The 18,820-nt window shown below is 38.2% G+C and overlaps 1 protein-coding gene across 5 annotated transcripts in view; it reads right to left on the bottom strand.

Moving 5' to 3' along the window:
• The window catches only part of dacha (dachshund a), a 376,942-nt gene that overhangs the window by 9,863 nt on the left and 348,259 nt on the right, over nucleotides 1-18,820 (bottom strand). For all 5 annotated transcript variants that reach the window (XM_073058389.1, XM_073058390.1, XM_073058391.1 and 2 more), the window contains one exon: nucleotides 18,628-18,696. In XM_073058389.1, the coding sequence (XP_072914490.1) occupies nucleotides 18,628-18,696 (69 nt within the window). The remainder of the gene's footprint in view (nucleotides 1-18,627; nucleotides 18,697-18,820) is intronic.

The following is an 18,820-nucleotide window of genomic DNA, read 5'->3' as shown; positions in this document are numbered from 1 at the left end:
CGGAACAAAATATAATATTTGTGTCTTACTACTTTGAAATCCATAATGTAGTGAGCATTCACTCAGAGCATGGTTATTTTTTTATTCTTCAGTGTAACTCTATAAACGGCTTGATTCTGTGTACTTTCTTCCTATACGGGGCTTAGAATTAACTGTAGGCTTTTTCTCTCCAATTTGTACAGGGTGGTATCAACATTTTTATTCAGAAACTAACTGAATGCCTCCTGTTCTGATGGTGACTGCGTTTATCTATTTGATTAAATGTCAGTGCTCTTTGTTGATGTCTGGATTTGTTTTCTTTCTTGTGGAAAATGCACCATCTGCCACGGGCTGATTTTTATGCAGTTGGCACTAGCAATAATCCGTCCTGTAAAGGTATCAGAAGCCAGTGAGAAATTCATAGCCCACTTGATAGTTCTCAAAGAATGGAAATGGTCCCCATGTGGCAGGGACTGAATACAGAAAAGGGGAAACTTGTTGCCTTAAATATGCAATGCTCTGTACATTCTTCCTTTTATGAAAATGTTCCCCTGAACTTTACATTTGGGATTGTTTCAATCAAATACTATATCCACCCCACCCCTAACAGAATTCTGTGGGGTTGAAAACAACTGTGGAGAATAAATGAAAAATATTTAACTTCACATTAACAGCTCCAAATGATTCCAGATTCAATGATTCTTTCAACATTTGCTTTGACATAGGACGGGACAGATTTCAAGGTAAAACCAGAAGGTAATCCAGACACACAATCTCTGAACATGTTTAATTATTCAACCATAATCACTATTTTCACATAGGTCTATTATTAGAAAATAAATGTAGATGGAGATTGCAAATTTCCCCAGAGGTGAATTGGTTAATCTCTGATGGAAATTTACCTTTCAGTAGTTCTTTTTATGATATTGTAAATGTGTTTTACTTAAACTGTATGGGTTAAATGAGTCAAATAGACTCTGCTAAAACGACTGGTACATTGTTCACAGCAATTGTTCGCAGGACAATTCAACTTATCCTCATAGAAATCCTTCTATGTAAATGGATTCATTTGTCAATCTACGTTGTTAAATGTATTCAAAATACCTAATACTTTTTCCAAAGCCTTCTCGGAAACCATTATAGATTGTTCCTTTATGTTGTAATCCTTCCTCTATCTTCACATTTAATTTTAACTATTGGAGAACAATTCTCGCAAATGAAAGTCATAGGTGAAAATTCAGTAGCTAGTTCTTAGTGCTAGGTAACTGAGAGCAAATGATAGAGTGGAGGGTGATGAGGTGAAGGACGGATCGAGAAGTACTCCTCCTTCTCTAGAAGTTATTTGTAGCAGTCTCCTAACATCTACAACATCAATAAAAGAGATTCAAACACCAAACTTCCCTCTGGTGTACATTTTGTTCCTGACAGAATAAACACTGCAATTTAGAAATCTAAACATGATATACTTCAGGTCAAAATCTTTGCCTTTTGTTTAGAACAAAGGGATAATTGCAGAAAATGTAGTTCAAACATGATAGTACAATGTTACCCCCTCAATTTTCCAACCCGTGTCCCCTGTGAGTACATCTCCACTTTAAAATTCTACAGCAGCAGAATCAGCCTTTATATTTCTATTTCCCACATCGAGTTTGTGAACTACATTGGTGAGCTCATCAGATCAGATGGTAAAATGATTGATGTAAAGCAACAGTCTTACTGTTTTGCCTTTGCAATCCTGCAAAGTGAGTGAGGATTAAACAGTGACTTGAAAGATCTACCTTGAGATGTCAGATGACCCGATTGTTACTTTGATTGACTGCCAGTTCCTTCCACGTTTTTGAAAGCCACTTTGAATTGAGGATTCAGTGGAAGTTAAAAATCTGATTGATGCCTCATGTGAGTCAAACGTGTGACACAAAAAAAGAATACAGCCTTCATTAGCACCACGCACAAAACGCTAGAAGAACTTAGAAAGTCAGGCAGAATTGTTGGAGAGGAGTAAACAGGGTTGAGACCCTTCCTTGGGGTGACTAGAGAACTAGAAATATATCTTTAAAATATTTTCTAGCATAACACCTCCCACTGGGGTATGGGAATGTTGTTTTTATCCATATACTTAACGGAGTTTCCCATCAAACCAATAGATGAGCCTCCCCGGCTTTGAGCCTAATTCTCAATGAGATCCATGGCTTCACATCCATTGGTTGTTGCATTTCCACTAGTGTTGGCAGTGATATCACTACATTTAAAAGTGCCCTCATGTGCTTTGTTGGAGTGCTTTAGATATCCTACTGTTTCTGCCAATTGGCAGTTCCCTACTGAACAAAGCTTTGGGAATTCTACAAACCACTAGTCCAAAGTTCAAGTTGGATTCCAATGCACAAGTGCATCAGAATAAGACACTCTTACTACTTGCTGCCCTCCGTAAATGATTCATTGGTAAATTGAAATGATCATGTTGTTGAAACTTTGCCAGAAAAATCCACAATTCCATTCACACAGTTGGCTGTGAGGATAACATCTAGTATGTAGTGATTCTGATTGGTAAAGTAACTAACAGATGTTGCTGAACAAAGAACCTACGAAGGATGATGGCACCAATCATGATTAGTACAAGACCTTAAGTCTGCCACTGATCACGACTTCAGAGAGCATGACCTAATTTTTCCCTGTGCTGAAGCAGGCTGACAGGTGATCAGATAGAAGTACAGGTATGCAAAACTATAACAGGAATAGATACGGAAGGTAGAATCTTTTTTCCCTTGGTAGGGTATCAACAACAAGAGGTAGGGTTTCAGGTTGAAAGGAGGGAGTTCTGAAGGGGAACTGAGGGAACTAGTTTCTTTTACTCAAAAGCAGACTTGGTGCCAGAGGAAGTGGGGGAATCAGATACATTGAATAAGAGACATGGAGATAGGCAATCAAACGGGCAAGGCATAGAAGAGGATGGACCCAACGCAGGCAAGTGGGATTTGTTCAGATGGTCAGCATTGATGAGCTGATGGACCCATTTCAATGCTGTCCGATTCGATGACTCTGTAGCTCTAAGAACTAGGGAATGAATGGTGCAGCCTTTTAAAATGCTTGCTGCATGAGCAAAGCAGTGTGATAACAGATGAATATCCTTTAGGCTGTGTTTACTCTCCAGCAATCGTTGGCAAAGACCAAGTTGCAAATGACCAGCGGAATTGCTCTAGTTCTGGCAGAGAGCCAGGAAAGGCTGAAGCTGCAGTTTTCTGCACACTTCACGTGCACCACAACAAACCGTCTGCTGATCTTGCCTGGGGCAAGTACGCTGTTGTTTGATGGTATTGGTGCTTACAAATGGTATTGAACTCAGGCCTCGGTCTATAACTCAGGCCATCATACCAAGATTTAATTGCTGGGCAACATTCACAAATCTGCCTCTGCGTCCAAGTCTCCCGCTGTTCACCATAATTAAAAGATCCAAATGCTTTTGTCAAGATTAACAAAAAACAAAGAGATTCTGCTGCTTTTATTATTAGCTTCTCCTTAATTATGAAGGTTGAGAAAAATCTTGCCAGGTGCTAAATAACCAGTCCAAAACCCCCACAATGAATTCTGAGAGAATCTCGGCCATCAGTTGTTTTGTGTTTGCAGACAATAAAATGAGAGATGGTGAAGGAAGCCAAACTGGCTTACCTTACCCATAGGACTGCAGACCTTAGGCATAAAGGCAAGAAAGTTAATAACAGAATGGGGGATAAGCTACAGTCCACTATTCAAAACACTGGCAGGAATGTTCACCATAGAGTTTTAAACATCAACAATCTAAAACTTCCAAAGAGCAAAATAAGAGCTAACAACTTTACTTTAGATACTGCCACAAAACCATAAGAAAAATTGCTGGAGGAACTCGGTGGGTCAGGAAGCATTTGTGGTTAAGTTACGGGCTGAGACTCTTCATCAAGACAGAAAAATCCAGTGTTGTTTAGAAAACACGTGATTCAAACCCCAAATAGATTATTTATTTTGTTTTCTCTGTAAAGTTAGATAAGGCATAGGTTCTGCACTGTAAACCTGAGAAATCTAGAAGAGCCATTTCAAGACTCCTCCTGTCATTGACAAACAGGACTGTGCTGACAGAGCTTTTGATCAGGAATGTATTGGAAATAGTCCACACCTTCCTCAACCCACCCACAGACCCCATTGCACCCACCAGCTCACTAACCCCAGTACTTCTATAGCCACCCTTATGTTTTGAAGCCACATGACTCCCAGCATCTTTGAGGCTTTGCTGTTACGTCTGAACTACAAAGTGCATCCATAATAAGTGACCAGGCTTTAGGCAGCAGAAACTGAAGCACAGATAGTCTCTGGACTGGCTGATGGCTTTTGGACAGCTCCTGCTATCAAAAGTCTTCCTCAATTGTCTCTGTTGATCACTTGGAAATAGTCCAAACACACATAATTAAGATTAGAACGAAAGGTTTTTTTAAAAATTAATTAAAATGCATTAAATTACTGTAAATTAAGTAAAGAAATGTAAAGTGGGCATAAAAAAAGCAAAATTTAATTTTCTCATCTTTTTAGCCACGGTTGGTTTGAACTTGGTCCCCTAGTCAAGATGATGTGGAACTGCTGCAGCAGTGGAAAAGATCTGATGCATCAGTGTCGGACCTTCAATGCATTTAGTAGTTTTACACAGCAGTGCATAGATACAGAAACTCTGAGCATGCCAATTCATGGACACAACATAAATTCTATTGCATGCCATAAGTATCATCTGTCCCATTGTTCCAACCCCTTCGCTTGCTTCTTTCTTTGATTCCATGCCCCACCCTCACTCCTTCATTGGCCTCCAACAATGCCTCAGTGAAACTCAGCTGGTCTTCACTAAATTGAGTGGTTCACAAACTTCCTAACTCATTGTTAATTTCCACAGTTTTAAATAACGCCCCATGTAATAAAGCAGCTGGGCTCAATCCTGAGCTCTGGTGCTCTCACTGTGTAGTCCGTACGCTCTCCCCAAGACGTCGGGGTTTCCCAAGATGGTTCAGTGGCCTTCCCACATCCCAAAGATAGACAGGTTAGTCAGGCAAGTGAACACTATAAAATGTGCAGGTGAATGGAGGAACCTGGGGAGAGTTGCTGGACACGTGAGGGAAATAGATTACGAGGAAAATGACTGGGGGAGTGGGATTGTGAGGTGAACTGATATAGATGCAATGGAATTAGAATGAGAACCAGAATCAGGTTTAATATCGCTGCCTTATGTGGTGAAATCTGTAGGTTTGTGGCAGCGGTATATTGTAATACATAATTTTAAAACTAAATTACAATAAAAGATATATTGTAAAAAATTAAATAAAATAAGTAATGCAAAATGAGAGCAAAAAAAAGAAAAAGTATTGCCATAGTGTTCCGGGGTTGCTTCATTGTCCATTCAGAAATCTGGTGGTGGAAGGGAGGAAGCTGTTCCTAAAACATTTAATGTGTGTCGTTAGGCTCCTGGACCTCTTCCTTGATGATAACAATGAGAAGAGGACATGTCCTGGGTGATGGAGATCCTTAATGATGGATGCTGGCTTTCTGAGGCACTGCATTTTGAAGATGTCCTTGGTGCTAGGGAGGCGAGTGCCCATGATGGAGAGATTTGAGTTCAAGACTTCCTACTTTGTCCAATCCTGTGCAGTCACTGCTCCATACTAGACAGTGATGCAACTAGTTAGAATGCTCTCCACGATACATCTGTAGAAATTTGTGAGTGTCTTTGGTGTTATACCATGTCTCCTCAAACTCCTTATGAAAGATAGCCACTGTCATGCCATCTTCGTAATTGCATCAATATGTTGGGCCCAGGATAGATCTTCAGAGAGGTTGACACTCAGGAACTTGAAACTGCTCACCTTCTCGATAAGGACTGGTGTGTGTTCCCTTGACTTCACCTTCCTGAAGTCCACCATCAAGTCTTTGGTCTCACTGACAATGAGTGCAAGGTTGTTGTTGCAATACCACTCAACCAGCTGATCTACCTCACTCCTATATGCTTCCCTGTCACCATCCGAAGTTCTGCCAACAGTAGTTATGTCATCAGCAAATTTATTGATGGTGTTTGAACTATGTCTAGCCACAAAGTCATGGGTGTAAAGAGAGTAGAACAGTGGGCTAAGGACAATCTGATGATTGTCAGCAAGTAGGAGAAGATATTTCCAAAATGGCCTCCTTCAGTATTGTAGGGAAATATGGAAATAACTGTCCTTGACATCTCCCGTTGCCCAAGTACTTGCTGGAATTTACTGTGCTCTCAGTCTTACCTTTCACCACTCCTTTTGTCCATTTTCGCTCACTTGTTTCTTTTGTCTTTTATCTTTCTTTTGCCTTTTATTCTCTACTTTTGTGTTTTGGCTTTTAAACTCTCCACCCTTCCTTTTTAGATTTTCTTTCCTGTCTTTATCTCTGTTTACCAAAGATTAAATCTTTAACTTCCAGTTCTCAGTAAAACACATCTAACTAAAATGTTTATGCTCTTTCCCCCATAGGTACAGTATGACTATCATTTCTGGTTTTAATCCAAGAATCATCAGACAAAGAAATTTCACTCTCCAGTGCTGGTGGTTGGGATAAAATTGGTGATGATCTGAGCGGAATTGTATGCACAAGGTAGCTGTGGGCATGGTTTTACTGTGGGCATACTTTAAAACTCAGCTTCATCAGTTACTTTGAAAAATCTGAACAATCAGCTCTTAAAAAGTTGTCATAAATCTTCCCATGCTAATTATCTTGTGTGGATCATACTTTAAGTGTGTTTGTACAAGTATCTTGCACAGCTAGAACACAGAATGTAATTGTTCAGTTAAAATAAGAAACTGAAGCCTTGCACCAAGATTTTCCGGAAGTGTACAATGCTTCACAAGTCAAAAACTCTCTTCCTATATGAAGACAAGAATATGGGATAGCTTAACGTTATCTTTATAATATTGTTGATGTTGTAGCAGCATGCAATATGTCAAAATTAAAACAATAATGACTTGTGCAATCACAGTTCTGAAATTGGCACGCTTAAAAGTTCCCAAGTTTCAGTAAGTCTTTAGTAAAAAGTTGAGGAATGCAGTTCAAAGTAGTTCGGGTTGATTCCAGTCATTGCTGATCTTAGTGCAAAGACTGAAGAAATGCAATTAGGCTTGGAACTATTAGATTGGGGGCGGGGGGGGGGGGGGCGAAGACTGGCCAGCATTCTTGATTTTGAACATTATATTCAGCACCATTTGTATGTTTCAGGGCACTGCAGAGAACAAAGTCACACTTGAAAGTGATGTTCCCACATTCTAATATATGCTGACAGTCAGAGGAAAGGCTTAAACTAAAATAATGGCTGGTGATGTACTAAAGATTAGCCTTACTTTTGCAATTAGTCATAAGAAATAAAAAGCTTTCAAGAGGAGCGGGAATTAAATTTGCCTACAACAGAAATGCTATTCCTTAACATTAATCACAAGGACATTTTACTTTCAATTAAGCATTTTTTCCAGATAAAAAACATTGACCAAGATTTGTACACATTAATTCCCTTATCCTTATTTGCGATTTGATGCTTATTTTGGCAGAGACCACTTGGACTTCCTTTGCCACATGGCTTGCTGAAAATATAACCTATTGACACTTGAGTACAAATAACCTTAACAGCCTCAATCAGCTAAACACCATTCTCTCAGCATCTGTACTTAGTCAATAAAATGATGGTCAGCACTTTTTATTTGCTACTCTATGTACAAATTAATTTAGGAAACTGTGTTGATATAATGTGTGGCTGGGGATTTTGAAGCAGCTTTTAGCTCCGTTTGTGAAATGGAGTCAGTCCCAACAAAGGTAATCAAAATTAATGAAATCAGTCGTCAGTGCCAGCCCAGCAAAATTCTGAAGTTTGACACAGAGTAAAGAGAAATAATTAGATTTCTCTGGTATAATGGATAAATAGTGGGAGGCCGTTAAGGGGAAAACATTCTGTGGTCAGCCACTGTCAGTACCGTTATACACAGCCTAAAAAAAGCTGCAACTGAGCTTGTACTTAGATCCTGCATCACTCAGCAAAATATAGTGTGGGACTAATAATTTGAAATGACTTTGTTTTTTTTCCCTACACAATAATTCTTCCAGGCCCATCACATCAGATTAAGCACTTTGCTCTGGAGGATCCTGAAATTTCATTAAATCCAAGTAGCCTTTTTTTCCCTCTCTCAACTCTTGTTTGGTAACACTGGCTTATTTATTTCTGCCCTTACCTCCTTCTTGTTGTGTACTCTTCCACAGCCAGAAGAATGGGACAATCGAGGCTACAGCCAGCACTCTCAGCAGTGTTGATCAGTTTTATTAATGAAGTGAGCTGCTCGGCCCTTTGCCCAAGCTTCTTATTTCCCTCCCCTCCCCATCTCAAGACACAAAGATGGCATCAAACTATCTGAAGAGAAACATGGGGCCCCAATCCTGGCCAATGTTAACTCTTGTCCAATATTAGTTGCAGAAATCAGGTGATGTACCAAGTCCAATCCATATCTACATTTTGATTGCTTCTATTTTGTGTTGGCACTCTATGGATATCAGTACTTTTCTATTACTAGAACTCAAATTCTTCACAAACAATGTTGCCTACAATGTTTTCCAGCCAAAACAGGGAAACTGCATTTTTCATGCAGTGTGTTTAGTTTATGTGGCACATTTAATTGCCCAGGGCAGTTCATAAATTTGTAAGGTGTTATTCTTTCATCGAAGCTGATGGAGTCCCATAAATTTTACCACTTATACTTTCCTGATATTTTGGTTTCCTTGAGGGATCGCCATCACACCATGTCTCAGAAAGCTATGATTTGACCGTGCAAAGGTGTTTTGCTGCACAATACAATCCATTACATCCAGTGCCCAATACAGAGCTATGGTGTCATGATTATTCCTCTTTTCTCCCTCCAGCTTTACTTTTTGCTTCTCTATTCTAACACAAGGTGTAAACAGGAAATGATATTTCAGTTTTTCTGCATCATTTTTCCTATATATTTGTTTCTCAACTCCTTGACCACATTACTCTCTTTATTTCTTTTGCCTTCAGTACAGAAACCAAGAGCTTGTTTTAATGTGACAATACTGGGTTAAATTAAATTTAGTTTTAATATAATGAAACTTAAAGCCAGTAAATGGTCTTTTCACCATTCCTGACAAAGAGACAATCTTAAACATACAGCTAATCATCACAAGATAGAATTTTAAATATCACTGTGTCTCAAAGTATCCAGTCAAGCACTGATGTAGTTTAGAAAAAGCTTCACATATCTGACACGAATCTTACACAGATCATCCTCAATTCTGACAAAAATCAAATTCCAGGCGTTGTGCTACAAAACACTCCAAGCATCCATACTTTAGAATAGAATTGAGCATAAAGTGTTAAATTTTGAGTAGCTGCTGCACTATAACTTCAAGTATTCTACAGTTTCTTTAATGGTTCTGTCTTTACACTTAAGCAAGGAGCAAACCACATGTTGTAAGTTGTGGTCAAGTACTTTACACTGATAAACTGCTACACACAGATATTTGTTTATATTAATAAACAAAGTTATTGGCTGCAATGTCATCTATTGACTGTTCAGTATGCTTGTGTTCAAATTCTGTAATAGATAAGGCTTCACATTTATATTACGCAGGTCTTCACTGATCATGAACAAATTGCTAGGAGTGTGAAGAATGACAGTATTAGTCAGTAATAACTCCATTGATTTAAACCGTAAGACCATAAGACAAAGTAGAATACTTAGGCCATTTGGCCCATCAAGTCTGCTCTGCCATTCCATCATGGCAGATTTATTATCCCTTTCAACCATATTCTCCTGACTATCATGCACCCCACCCCTAACCTTTAACAGACTTACTAATCAAGAACCTGTCAACCTCCTCTTAAATATACCTAATGACTTGGCCTCCATGGCATGCATGGCAATGAATTCCAGAGATTCACCGTTCTCTAGCTAAAGAAATTCCTCTTCATTTCTGTTCTAAAGGGAGGTCCTTCTACTTTGAGGCTGTGTCCTCCGGTCCTAGACTCCCTTAATATAGGAAAAATCCTCTCCATGTCCACTCTATTTAGACCTTTCAATACTCAATGGGTTTCAAGGAGATCCCACCCTCTGATTCTTCTTAAATCCAGCAAGTACAAGACCAGAGACAAAAACAATGCCTCACACGTTAACTTTTTCATTCCCAGGGTCATTCTATATGATAAATGTTAACAATGCATTTGCCTTCTTTGCCAACAACTCAACCTGCAAGTTATCCTTTAGGGGATCCTGCACGAGACTCTGAAGTCCCTTTGAACTAGTAACCAAAAATTACATTTCTTAGACTTTTTACATAATTCCTCTGTAATACTTACTCTCAACATGACAACTTGAAATACATTCAAGAGAATTAAGCGAATAAGTACTAAATACTTCATTTGCCAACTCAGAACTCTGTGAAGAGATGTCAACAAATTAAGTCGAAGAGACTAATGAAAGTTGGTAACTCTCCATGTTGGCTAGTACTGACAGTCACCATCACATCCTGTTTAGATTTTAAGTTACCCTCATCAACTTTGAATGTCATGCAAAAAAAAAACCTTTCCTTATAAATTATTAAAGCCCCATTGTGGGATCCGCAGGAACTCCAGGGAAATGGCACTCTACCTCTCTAGGCTGCTCAGTAGTTTTCTGTGCAGGTTTCAGCAGGAAATTTGAGGATGCCCCCATAGAAATTCAATTCAGTTTCATCTGTCTGATGAACATTAATTAATTGTCTTGCTTTCTCAGAAGCAATCTACCTCTAACTCAAAAGAAAACTTTACCAAATTATAAAATCCCAAATGAAAGACCATTTAATACTTGTTTTACATCAACAAAAGGATCTGCGATTGCTTCCATCCTTCAGACTTTTCCACTGTGCTACACTGTTCCTTTTAAAAGCTGCTCACTCCTTCTGTTAACTTATCTGACCCTGTTTCATCAATCAACATCTCCGATTTTTCACTGGCACAGAGCCTCGGACTATCATTCTTTAATAAATGGAATGAGTATGTCTCTTTACAGGTGAAACTGATGTTGGGAAGAATGTGTCAGATCATAGTCTACAAAATGTTAATGGTGTGAATAAGTGAAGCAAATACTATGTTTCATATTTTGCTTTTTGTATTAATTTATTTCATAAATGAGAAAATTATATACACTCTATGATTACGATTTGGTTAACATATAGTGAACAAAGGAAAGCCACCCTGTTCCACCATCTGAGTTGCCAGCCTTCCTGTTTGTAACATGTCATTAAGAATTGATAAGTGAGACACATCAATACACCTACAAAATAATGGCTATCTCATTCTATTTAATGATTAAAATATATGCTTTACTTCATGTTTCAGAACTCCACCTAAATGTTATTGGAGAGCCTTCAAGCTTCCTTGGATTGGAACTTCCTTGATACTCTTTTTTTTAATGCTGATGTATACACTGAAATGGTGAACATCTGACATACTTAAATGCTGCTAGGTCACTGGTGATCTTCATTAAGGTGAAATAGTTCAGGGCCATTGATTGCTTGTCTAGTGATCCTTAGCTATTGTTATTTCTGGATCAGGATGAATTATATTTTTCAGTTTCCTCTGAAACTGTATTGTTTATTTTTCCATTTTCAGAGATGAGCTTTGGTGTTTTTGAACTAGCTTTCAGAACAGAATCCAGATTAGTAGTTGTTTGTAGAAAATCACATGCTCAAGTGGTTGCTGCATCCAAGGAACTGAAGAATTAAACTGCAGTAAAAAATATGCCTATTTAATACAATCATTGAGCATTGTGTTCTTTAGCATGTCGTGGAGAGAAGTCTCTGACTGATTTTTTTTAGTCACCAGGGAAAAGCCCAGTAGGCAGGGAAAAAAAACAATCGCAAGGGCATTCATGGCCTTTGCGCATTCTCCCTGTCCGATATGATTAAATTTGGACGTGTAGCTGTCTGGTTACATCTTCTTTTCAGTGCTCATCTGTGGTGTGTGGAAAGGTGATGTGATCTGTGCACATACTTCTCTGCATTTGGATGTAAGTTTCAATTTGCCATTCTGCTTGTGACTTTATGTCACCAAACGTCTACACTCTGGTGTGTAAAGATCTGTGATTGCCCACCCACAGAGAGGGGAGTATGGAAGTGTGCTCCTAGGTTACAGAAATGCAACTAATATAGTACATTTTTCTGAGAGGCAGCTCTGATAGGAATAGTACATGTGATTACTTGGGTCGAACCCTAAGCTACTCCGGCAGTGAAAAATAGTCTTGCATGGAATATGGAAACAAATTTTCAGATTAAGGGCTATATGTCTGGAGATCAATAAATTTATGAAGTGGATTGTAATTGATTTATGTTGTGGATGCACGGTAAGATTTTGAACACTAAAGGGATCAAGGATATGGTGATCAAACATGAGGAACAGAAACAACCTTAATCTTATCACAAGGCTGAGCAAGACTGAAGGGCTGTATGACCTGCTCCTGCTTTTGCTTATTGTTTTTACCACAAGGTATAAAATACAGAAGGAATCATACAGGCTTTGGAGGGAGGACACTCTGCAGACACATGGGGAAGATCTCCATTGCACTTGGCTTGAAATACACATAAGCAGTTACTTTTGCTCCAGAAACTAGGAGTGCTGTGAACCATAAACATAATGAAGCATTGATTTAAAAAGACAAGTTTGCGAATTTTTTTTTTAAATCATGATTAGGTTGCTTAATTAGTGTCTCATCTTATTTTCTCTAGTCATTTCAATACATTAATGCCCTAGGTTGTGCATATCCTGAACGGTGACTTGATGCAAATGAAAATGCACTTTGAAAGTTTCCAGTTTTCTAAAATTCATGCAGAGTATGTAAAAAGAAAACACGTTGCCTCAACCATTTTACTGAGCTTTTGGATAATGCTGCTATGACAGCTGCTGTTGCACATAAACAGTGACAAAGCAGCATATAAAAATTCAACACCCAATTGCACACCCTTCCACCTTAAACCAAACTCAGACTTAATTTTGCATACAATAGTCACATTTGCCTATATTATTCAATCTTCCATTTTGCATTCAATTAGGCTGCATTTGAAATGGACCTTGAAATGCAAGTTAACTGTGGAGAAAGGACCTCTTGGCTCATGAGTGACAAAAGGCCATTTCACGCTCATGAAAGAGCCCTGTATGTAATTCATCGCAGCTAGAGTATGACTTCTATATCCCACTATAGGCGCTAACAGGGTTGCTATGGGGATGCTAAAGGAACAGTTTGAATGTGCAAATGCTTCATTGCAGCTCAGGGGTTTCACTATCCGAAACAAGACTTGCTCAGAAACAATGCCCACTTTTCCACTAATGTTTAACATACTTGTAATACTTCTGTGTTGTATGGATAAGTCATTCAACTAAATCAAAGTATTTCTCACTCACTTTGCCATCCTTATATAATGTTGATTTAAAGATTAAAATGATAGTACTCATTCCCATTTGAAAAGGTAAAATATTCTTCTGAAAGGGTGTCAGCTGTTATGAAACAATAATACACAGAATTCAAGATGAGACAATTATATTCACTTCACACTTTTCCTAATATCTATTAAGTATTAACAATTGACAAGGTTTTCAAAATCCAGCTTTGGGATATTTTGAATCTATATATAGTGGATTCTATAGCAGTAATCGTAAAAGGTCTTATAGAACTCTAAAATAATAATAGTAAAACCTTCTTTCCTTCATGGTATTGTTCATTTTTTTTCACAACTATTCCAAATATTTATTGGCTCTTATTGCCTCATTTTATGAAATCTACCCCCTGCTGCTCTAGCCCTACAACCTTGTAATTTTATCGGACAGCATTTTTGGAATTAAACAAGCCGTATACTTGTTAGCAAGAATAAATTAATATGGGAATCCCAAATTCAGAGGGAGGATTAAATGACAAAATGGATACTTAGAAATTTTTTAGGCTAATTATTGAGAGAGCTGCTTGCTGTTTATTTCATCATCCCTGTGACATGTTAATATAAGTTACATCTGATAAGCACTATGTGGAAATTGCAAGGTGTCTTAAACTCTGGTAAAGTTCCCCACATTCTTCAGATTCCTGCAAATGCCAGCTTTTCCCATAGAGGGAGTGAAGTCCAAGATCTGTGGTGCTCCTGGTACTAAATCAGAGCTTGAGAGTTTGTTTTTTTGTTTTCCAAGACAGAATGGAAACTTGGCCATACAACAATGTTTTAAACGTTGGTATCAAGCAAAACCTGATTTGCTTGAGAACTTATCTGAATCTAGTAACAGGCTGCTTTCTCATTTCCAAAAAACACACATTAAAAGGGAAACAGAGAGAGCAAAAAGGACAGAGTTTGTTTCTCAACTATCTTTTTTTTTCATAATGTAAAGCCAATCAGGGATGCCCTACACCTTCCAGTAAAAATATACTGTATTTTTACGTGAGGAATGTGGCTTTGGTATTTAAAAACAGCCTAGAACACAATAGGCAACATCTAAAAATAGAAGCATATTTTATAATCTATAGCAACACACTAGGGCTTCAGTAGTCTGTACTTTTCTTTCTTGACTGTACAGGAACAAAGATGGTATTTCTCACCTACTTCCAAAGGGAATATACATCAAATAGATCACATGTTCAAAGTTCAAAGTGAATTTACCATCAAAGTACATATATGTCACCATATACAACCCTGAATACATTTCCTTGTGGGCAATCACAGTAAATACAAGGAAGACAATAGAATTAATGAAAGATTGCACCCAACAGGACAGACAACAATCAATGTACAAAAACAAACTATGCAAATACGAAAAGAAAGATAAAATAATAACAATAAATAAACAAACAAGCAATAAATATCAAGAACACAAGATGACGAAAATGATGGGGCAAATGAAGCTGAGTGAAGTTACCCCTCTAATTCAACAGCCTGATGGTTGAGGGGTAATAACTGTTCCTGAACCTGGTGGTGTGGGTTCTGAGGTTCCCGTCCTTCCTTGTGGCAGCAATGAGAAGAGAACATGGCCTGGGGGTCCTTGATGATGCATGCCACTTTCCTGTGACAGTGCTCCATGTAGATGTGCTCAATGGTGGGTAAGGCTTTACTCGTGATGGATGGGGCTGTATCCACTACCTTCTGTAAGTTTTTCTGTGCAAGGACATTGATGTTTCCCTACCAGGCCGTAATGCAACCAGTCAATATACTCTCCACCAAACATCTATAATAGTTTGTCAGTTTTAGATGACATGCCGAATCTTCACAAACTTCTAAGGAAGTAGAGGTGCTGGTGCTTTCTTTGTATTGGCACTTATGAGCTGGACCCAGGTCAGATCCTCTGAAATGATAGCACTGAGGAATTTAAAGTTGCTCTCTCCACCTCTGATTCCCCCAAAGAGGCCAGGCTCATTGACCTCTGGATTCCTTCTCCTAAAGTCAAAAATCATATCCTTGGTCTTGCTGACATTGAGTGAAGGATGTTGTTGTGACACAACTCAGCCGGATTTTCAGTCTCCCTCCTATATGCTGATTCATCACAATCTTTGATTTGGCCAATGACACTGGTGTTGTTTGTTAACTTAACTATAGCATTGGAGCTGTGCTTAGCCTCACTGTCAAAAGTATAAAGCAAGTACAGCAGGGAGTGAAGCATACAGCCTTGTGGAGTACCTGTGCTGAGAAGATAGGGGAGGAGGTTTTGAGCCTTGCTGGATGAAGCACCCAGGACCTCTTTAAAACCTACAAAATTAATATCAAATCACACTATATACATGTGCATATTGTGCCACTGGAGCCCCATTCACAGCTTAGCTCCATTGTATTCCATCCTGTAAATATTTTCATACCCAGTCCTCAGGTAATGCCTACCACCATTAGTCATTCCATGCTTGAGTTTTGTCTGGTACATGATATACACTTGCCTACTGTGTACAATTATATTCAGGTAGTTTAGACTGTTCAATCACATTGTAACTCAATGAAATTACCCGAATCGTCAACACCTGATTGTCCCTAAAAGTGGCTGAACAAGTAGATAGAATGGTAAAGAACACATATGTCATGTTTGCCTTTATTAGTCAACTTACTGAGTTCAAGAATCAGGTTTGCTGTCTTATAAAGCTCTGGCTATGGAGAGGGTGCAAGTTTATCAGGATGCTGCCTCGATTAAAGGGCAGTAATTTATAAAATTGTGAGAGGCAGAGAGTAGACAACCAGTAACAGAGGCATTTTTGAAACTTTTAGATAGGCAAATGAAAATGCAGAGACTGGAAAGTGCCAACTATGTACAGGCATAAAGAAATTTGTGTAATTAGCTTAACAGTACAGTAAAACACTGTGGGCTGAAGGGCCTGTTTCTGTACTGTACTGTTCTATATGGTTCTTATGTGAAGGTTAGGGCTATGGCAAAGAAGTGGTCCCAGTCTAACATCACACTTGAACAAAGTTAAGTGATTGCTTTTTTGCCATAAATCTACCACAACATTGTCTTGGATCAATCGTGGGGTAGCAGAAGCCTTTCTGTTGTCAGGCTGTCAGAAGTCAAAGAGAACTGTCTAGAGAAAAATGCTTTGTCAAGAGCTTAACTAGCAAAGAGACAGAGCTATGAATTTAGAAAGATCCTTCTCTAAATAATTGTGAAACAGTTTGGCTAGGTTGAGGTTGGTTATTGCCAGGAACTCCAGGAGATAATCGTGAATCAGGAATAAGATATCATCTCACATTTCCGTGCGTACAGGTGAGCATATTCCATCTGTTCATTATTTGTTTAGGGTGGTAGACAGATTTTATAAATATACAACAAGAATTTTGCTTTTAAAATCAGGTCTTCAATCTTTGCATTAATGCTTGTGGCAGATATACCCAACTTATTCTTTATAAATACAATCACCATCTCAAAACAGAACAATCAACAAAAAGGATGAGTGCCTCATTATCTTTTAAATCTTCATGTTATAGTCCAAATAACTTTCACCAAGCTTACTTCATTCAACAAATACTATCGCAAAATGGTAAATAAGCAAAAGTAAAGAGTATAAGTACAAATTCTTCAATAGACTGGTGAGTGCAATTATATAAAGACATTGAGCCGGTGAAGAGATTACAGCCAGCATCTTCATTATAGTCATGAGAAACTCTTCAAATGCTGGATATCCAAAGCAACATACACAAAATGCTGGAGGAACTCAGCACGTCAGGCAGTATCTATGGAAATGAATAAACAGTCGAGTTTTGAGACAAAACCCTTCCTCAGGGCTGGAAAGGAAGAGGGAAGACAACAGAATAAAAAGGTGGGGCGAGGGGAAGGAGGGTAGCTACATGGTGATAGGTGAAGCCAGGTAGGTAGGAAAGGTAAAGTGCTAGAGAGGTGATGTTTCAAGTGTTTAATTATGCTGTGCAATTAAATATTTAACTTCCTCATTTGTTAAAAGTGAACTTTGCTAATTTCACTAATTATACACCATTATCATAACTCAGTGCTAAAGATATTACAACTTGCATAAAACTTTCAGAAAAGTTAAAACATTAAAGCAGATTTATTAAATATTTTCCAAAGTTTGTTACTTGGCAGTGATATCAGCCATTGAACTTTTTAGATGCGTGCTTCATGTTCAAGAAAACCTAGGGATACTTTGTTCTCTTCATTTGATGTTTCCATTTAAGTGTTTAAGAGTGAATTTATGGGTGGTAAAGGAGCCGAGGCACAATAAAAGAGAAATAAACAAACAAACAAAGGAAGTCTAGGAAAGGAAGAAGCAGTCCACAATCAAAGTTTGTGTTTATTTCATATCAGCTGTAATGAGACACAAAATCTGGGTTCAACATGTGTATGAAGATCTTTCCTGTGGGAAAGTACAAACAAGCTAACAGAGAAAATTCCCTCAATGTGTTTACTCTGTAAATGTAGATTTAAAATAATATCTGTAGCGGAACTGCAGATATTGACAGTGAAGCTTTGCCATGTGTCATCTGTGTTTAATGGGTTTTACATTGCTCTGTTTGCTATCTTCAATCAATGCACCTTTAATTTACTTTAATATTTCAATTCAATTTATAACTAATGGTGTGGTGAATTTTTAAATGTCAAAGAACGAAAATTAACACATACATTAACTTTTTCTAAAACTGGCAACACACGTCTTATAAAAAATACTGTCCCATTCGCTCAGTAATGTTGGCAACACATCTGCTTCCAACAGCATTACATTCCAGTGTTACTGTTTTCTGTCTATCACGCAGTGCACTTCATTAGATAGTTCCTAAGTTGTTGAAGATGGTTGAAGGCAAGTTTTGGTGTTGAGAAGATAAAATTACTTTAGGCACCACTTCTGTCATTTGAATTGGAAGTCTAACAGTCCATGGGCTAGAGAGGTTCCTTTCCTCCAGACGGATGACAGTGTGTGATCAAGAGGCCAAGATAATGAAATGAAGAATTTAAAACTGCTTTCTTAATTTGTTTCATTGCCTAAAACAACCAAACAGAAGAGCAGAAACCTGAAACTATATTTTAATATACAGAAAAGCCAAAATCATCCAGTCCTCTAATCTACAGCTCTCACCTGAATTCTCCATGTATGCCCTGAATTCACTTATTTGGATAAAGTCTATGCTTACCTTGTACTGTTGCTGTTGTGTCAAGCTGAGTTCCACAGTGTTCACCTTCCAGCTCAGGAATTACTGCATCTAAGAATAAGGAGATTCAATCAGATGATATCTTTTTCAATTGACTTTAAATTCTTTTTAAAAAGTCACCATCATTTTTGTGCTGTAATATAATAAGTCAGCTCAAAAAGGAGTGTCTTTGGTT

This window comes from Hemitrygon akajei, chromosome 10 (genome assembly GCF_048418815.1).
Source record: "Hemitrygon akajei chromosome 10, sHemAka1.3, whole genome shotgun sequence".
Classification (NCBI taxonomy): Eukaryota; Metazoa; Chordata; class Chondrichthyes; order Myliobatiformes; family Dasyatidae; genus Hemitrygon; species Hemitrygon akajei.
Note: the sequence above shows the minus strand (reverse complement) of the source record. Positions and strands in the feature narration are given on the sequence as shown.